Genomic DNA, 4,977 nt, shown 5'->3' on the forward strand with positions numbered 1-4,977 from the left:
CGGGACCAGTTGTGGTTGGAGTAAGACCTACTCTACCGATTAAGAGCGTATCATTGTTGTTGGGGAACGATTTGGTTGGGGGAAAGTTGTTGCTGAACCTAAAATGGTTAACGAGTCGATTACTGTTTCATCTAAGGATAACGTTGTAGTTGAGGAGAATCCCGATGTGTTTCCCTAGTGTGCTGTGACTCGAGCTCAGGCTAAGAAATTAAGCCCAAAACAAATGATAGATACGGATTCAGAGGACGATATTATAGATTTGTCTCAGACATTTTTTGGAACCGACAAGGATCTTGTGGATGATTGTCCTATTGACGATTTCTCAGCGAGGAACAACGATGGACGTGAGGGATCTGATTCACCTAGTGAAATTCCGTTTACTAAAAGTAAACTGACAAGTAAGCAAGAAAAAGATCTACAGATCTCTTCACTATTTAAATATGCACTCCCAAAAGATGAAGTGGAGAAAGTTCCAAATGTTTATTTTTTCAAAAATGGTGTGCTTATGAGGAAATGGAGACCACCAGATGTGCCAGCTTCAGAGGACTGAGTTATTGTTTATCAAATCTTTGTTCCCAAAGCATATTGTTCTGAAATCCCCATGGGAGATCATTTAGATGTCAACATGACGTATGAAAAAATTATGAGACATTTCTTTTGGCCAAAAATTAGGCAAGACTTTTCTCAGTTTTGCAAAACTTGTCATACCTGTCAGTTGGTCGGAAAACCTAACCAGAAAATTCGTCTTGCTCCTCTGAAACATATACCGGCATTCGAAGAACCATTCAGTCATGTGATTGTTGACTGTGTTGGGCCTTTGCTTAAACCTCGATCGGGGAATCAGTATTTGTTAACTATCATTTGCGCATCCACTCGATTCCCAGAAGCTATCCCTTTGAGAAACATTTCGGCCCAAAAAAAATTCTAAGGCTTTGATCAATTTCTTTATTTTTGTTGGATTGCCCAAAGAAATTCAATCTGATCAAGGATCAAATTTTATGTCAGGATTGTTTCAACAAGTTGTTCATCAGCTTGGTGCTAAACAGATAAATCTAGTGTGTATCATCCAGAATCACAAGGTGCTCTTGAGAGATTCCATTCTACCTTGAAACATATGATGCAGACTTACTGTCTCGATAACGAGAAGGATTGGGATGAAGAAGTTAATTTATTATTATCTACTGTTTGTGAGTCAGTTCAGGAGTCATTAGGGGTTTAGCCCGTTTGAGTTGGTGTTTGGCCATTCAGTGCGTGGCTCTTTGAAGTTGCTGAAGGAACAATGGTTGGAAGATGATCCAAAAGAAATGCACTTATTGGATTACGTTTCCAAGTTACGGTCCAGACTCTTAAGTGCTTTTGAATTGGCTCGAGAAAATTTGAAGTCATCCCAAGTAAAATGAAAAATGTTTATGACCGTAAGGCTGAGAGTGTAAGTTCCATCCTGGTGACATGGTCTTGTTACCCACTATGGGACATTCATTGAGAGTTAGGTATCATGGTCCCTATGAAGCTGTTCAGAAAGTTAATGATACAGGCTATGTTGCAAAAACACTTGATCGTCAAAAGGCTACCCAGCTGTGTCATATTAATATGTTGAAGCCCTACCAGATACGAGAAGCATCTGAAAATATTTTAACTATTGAGTGTTTTCCTAATACTGACGGCAGTTGCTTTGACTCAGACACCCATAAGTTTGAAAATATTGAAGATGATGCAACATAAAACTTAATAATTCTGACATTCTGGCCAATCTCGATTCAAAACTTGATCACTTACCTCCTGAAGAGAAAAATCAACTTGCAAGTTTATTGAATGAATACGAATGCATATTTCCAGATGTTCCTAATGTTGATGATATTATGATTTCCAGTGACACATGGGAAGAACATTTATGTGTATTACGTGATGTTTTTTAGAGGCTTAAGAAAGCCAATCTCACTGTAAATTTGGCACAAAGTGACTTCTGTAAAGCCAGAGTTGTTTACTTAAGTCAAATAGTAGGCCATGGTCCAGATTTTCAAATTCAAGCCAAAATTGATTGTATTGTGCATTATACAACTTCTACCAACCAGAAGCCACACAGATGCTCTGTCGCTTCCTCAGTAGTAAGTAGTCCAACCCTCTTCAATGTCAGCCAAGTATACTTCGTGTTTGTCCTTTATGCCCATGAGCTCAATAGTTACCCACACTGGTCCCCACAACCTTGTATAATGTCCTGTCACATGTGTAATTAATTTTGATAAAATGATGTTTGGGAACAACAAAGGCCAAATTCTAGTAACTGTTAAAAGGAGGTTGAACTAAGTAGGTGCCATCAAGCTGAAGTCAAAGTGACTGAAGGAGTTGATGATGGTGAAGTGGAACCAAGTATAGATATTAAAGCAAAGCAGGAGAAAGATCAAGATTTGAAGCCAATAATTGATTTTCTAAAAGCAAGTGTTTTGCACCCTGCTTGGGAGAAGGTGTCTAGTTTAAGCCTTGTGACAAAGAACTATTTGGCACAACGGGACCAGTTGAAGCTTGAAGATGGTATTCTTCTCCGGAGATGGGAAACTGCAGATGGGAAAATGAATACCTGGCAAACGGTTATACCGAGAAATTTACGGGAAGTTGTGCTTCGTCAGTTCCATGATAGTTTACTAGGAAAACATCTCGGAGTTAAGAAGACATTGAGTCACCTACGACAGAGATTATACTGGATAGGTATGAGGCCAGATGTGGAAGAATGGTGCAGGACATGCAGTACATGCTGTGACTAAAAGGGAACCCAAGCACAAAGGACGTGCTCCAATGAAGTTATATCAAATTGGCACACCAATGGAAAGAGTATCCATTGACATTGGTGGTCCTTTGCCCCAAACTCGTGCTGGAAACAGGTACATTTGTGTGGTGATGGATTATTCTACCAAGTGGCCTGAGGCATATGCAATATCAAATCAGGAAGCTACAACTGCTGCTTCGGCTATTAGTGATTTTTTCTCCAGATTTGGTATGCCATACATACTGCATTCAGATGAAGGTCGTAACTTTGAATCAGCTGTGTTCCATGAATGCTGCAAGTTGTTTGGTATACGAAAGACCAGAACAACGCCACTCCTCCCACAGTCTCAAGGGATGGTAGAAAAGTACAATTGGACACTTGGACAAGAATTGGCAAAGTTTTGTAACAATCGCCAAGATGACTGGGATGTCATACTCCCTCCACTATTGATGGCCTATAGAACTGCAGAGTATGAAGCCACTGGATACTTTCCAGCAAAGTTGATGTTTGGTCGGGAACTTCTGTTGCCAGTGGACCTGTTAACAGGATGCCCACCTTATGAAGAGTTGCCTGAAAATGTGTCAGAGTTTGTGAAAGTGTTATCTGAAAGGATGGATGATATTCACCATCAAGTGCATTTAAACTTCAAAACGTCTGCTGATGCCATTTGTGAAAGTGTTATCTGAAAGGATGGATGATATTCACCATCAAGTGCATTTAAACTTCAAAACGTCTGCTGATTCCATTTGTGAAAGTGTTATCTGAAAGGATGGATGATATTCACCATCAACTGCATTCAATCTTCGACACGTCTGCTGATTCCATGAAGGTGTGTTATGATAAGAGATCTACTGCAGTCACCTTTGTACCAGGAGACATGGTGTGGTTGTATATTCCCAGGAGTAAGCCATCGAGGCCATTAACATATAGATTCAATGCATAATTGACCTTTTGACTACGTCTTGGATTAAGCATATATATGTCTTTAAGTATATATGCTTAAAAGTAAAATGCCTAGCAAGAATTCCGATTGCCTTATTGACAATGAAACGAATTTATTATTATGTATTTATTTTTAATATTGTTAAATCTTTGTTCGTTTGTTAATTTTCCGTATAATTTCTTTCGGATGGAACGTCAGCCGTAACAAGTCCTTTCTTAAATGAAACTAGTTTATTCTTTCTCAATTCAACTTTGCAATACATTTAATTTCCACAGTCACTTTAACTTAAACACACGCTATAATTCACAATGATTTACACACTTTACTTACGGCTTGACTCAATTATCTGTCGACATCTTCAATCTCGCTGTCTGCTATTCCAGTTCCGATTAAATGTCTCACTTTATCTGGTGCGCTTATATACAGAAATAGAGGCCATTTCACAAATACTGGGTTATTCGTGATGTTCCCCGATACTTCTAGAAACTCATCACGTGTTACCACGTCAAGTGACTTCCGCTGTCGTAACACTGCCCCTTCATTAGTATTGTTCGTCCCGAACAATAGCCACTTACATTAAACCAATAGATAATGAACAATAACCTCATTAAATGCACATAATTTACAAACACAAAATTAAATTTCGACAAAGTCTCTTAATTTTACGGGACGTATCTTCTTCCGTACTGGTCTCCATCTCGTTGGCTTCTGCTTCACGTAGGATTCATCTGCTCCAAGAAATGTCTTATTATCGGTAATAGTCATATCAGTGGTAGTAGGGCTTTACTGTTTCACTTCTCAAAACCGAGTAGAGTTTCTTCTTCAATAGTGACTTTTTCAAGTGACACGTCTTCAGTGGCATATTTTGTTCCGCTGTTCTTTTCATCCGAACTGAAATGTCCTTGACTGGGTGGTGCATGCCAACAGGCTTTGGCTTTATAATTCTCCGACCACATTTTATTCGGAAAGTCACGTCTGAGAGACGTTCCACTATGTCATATGGGCTTTCCCATGGAGAAGACAACTTAGGAGACTTACCTTTGGTCTACCAGGGAATATACAACCACACCATGTTTCCTGGCACAGAGCCGACTTCAGTAGATCTCTTATCATAACATAGCTTCATGGAATCAGCAGACGTTTCGAAGTTTCAATGCACTTGATGGTGAATATCATCCATCCTTTCAAATAACACTTTCATGAACTCTGACACATTTTCAGGCAACTCTTCATAAGGTGGGCGTCCTGTTAACAGATCCACTGGCAACCGAAG

General features: G+C 39.4%; 1 protein-coding gene across 1 annotated transcript in view; it reads left to right on the forward strand.

Annotated features, from left to right (window-relative positions):
• Positions 1–3,530: 3,530 nt before the first annotated feature.
• Positions 3,531–4,977, forward strand: part of LOC106475245 (tetratricopeptide repeat protein 36-like) — a gene marked incomplete at its 3' end in the record, with an annotated part of 12,636 nt that continues 11,189 nt past the window's right edge. The window contains exon 1 of the mRNA XM_013935947.1: positions 3,531–3,663. Within this exon, the coding sequence (XP_013791401.1) occupies positions 3,531–3,663 (133 nt within the window). The remainder of the gene's footprint in view (positions 3,664–4,977) is intronic.

Source organism: Limulus polyphemus, unplaced genomic scaffold (genome assembly GCF_000517525.1).
Source record: "Limulus polyphemus unplaced genomic scaffold, Limulus_polyphemus-2.1.2 Scaffold8286, whole genome shotgun sequence".
Lineage (NCBI taxonomy): Eukaryota > Metazoa > Arthropoda > Merostomata > Xiphosura > Limulidae > Limulus > Limulus polyphemus.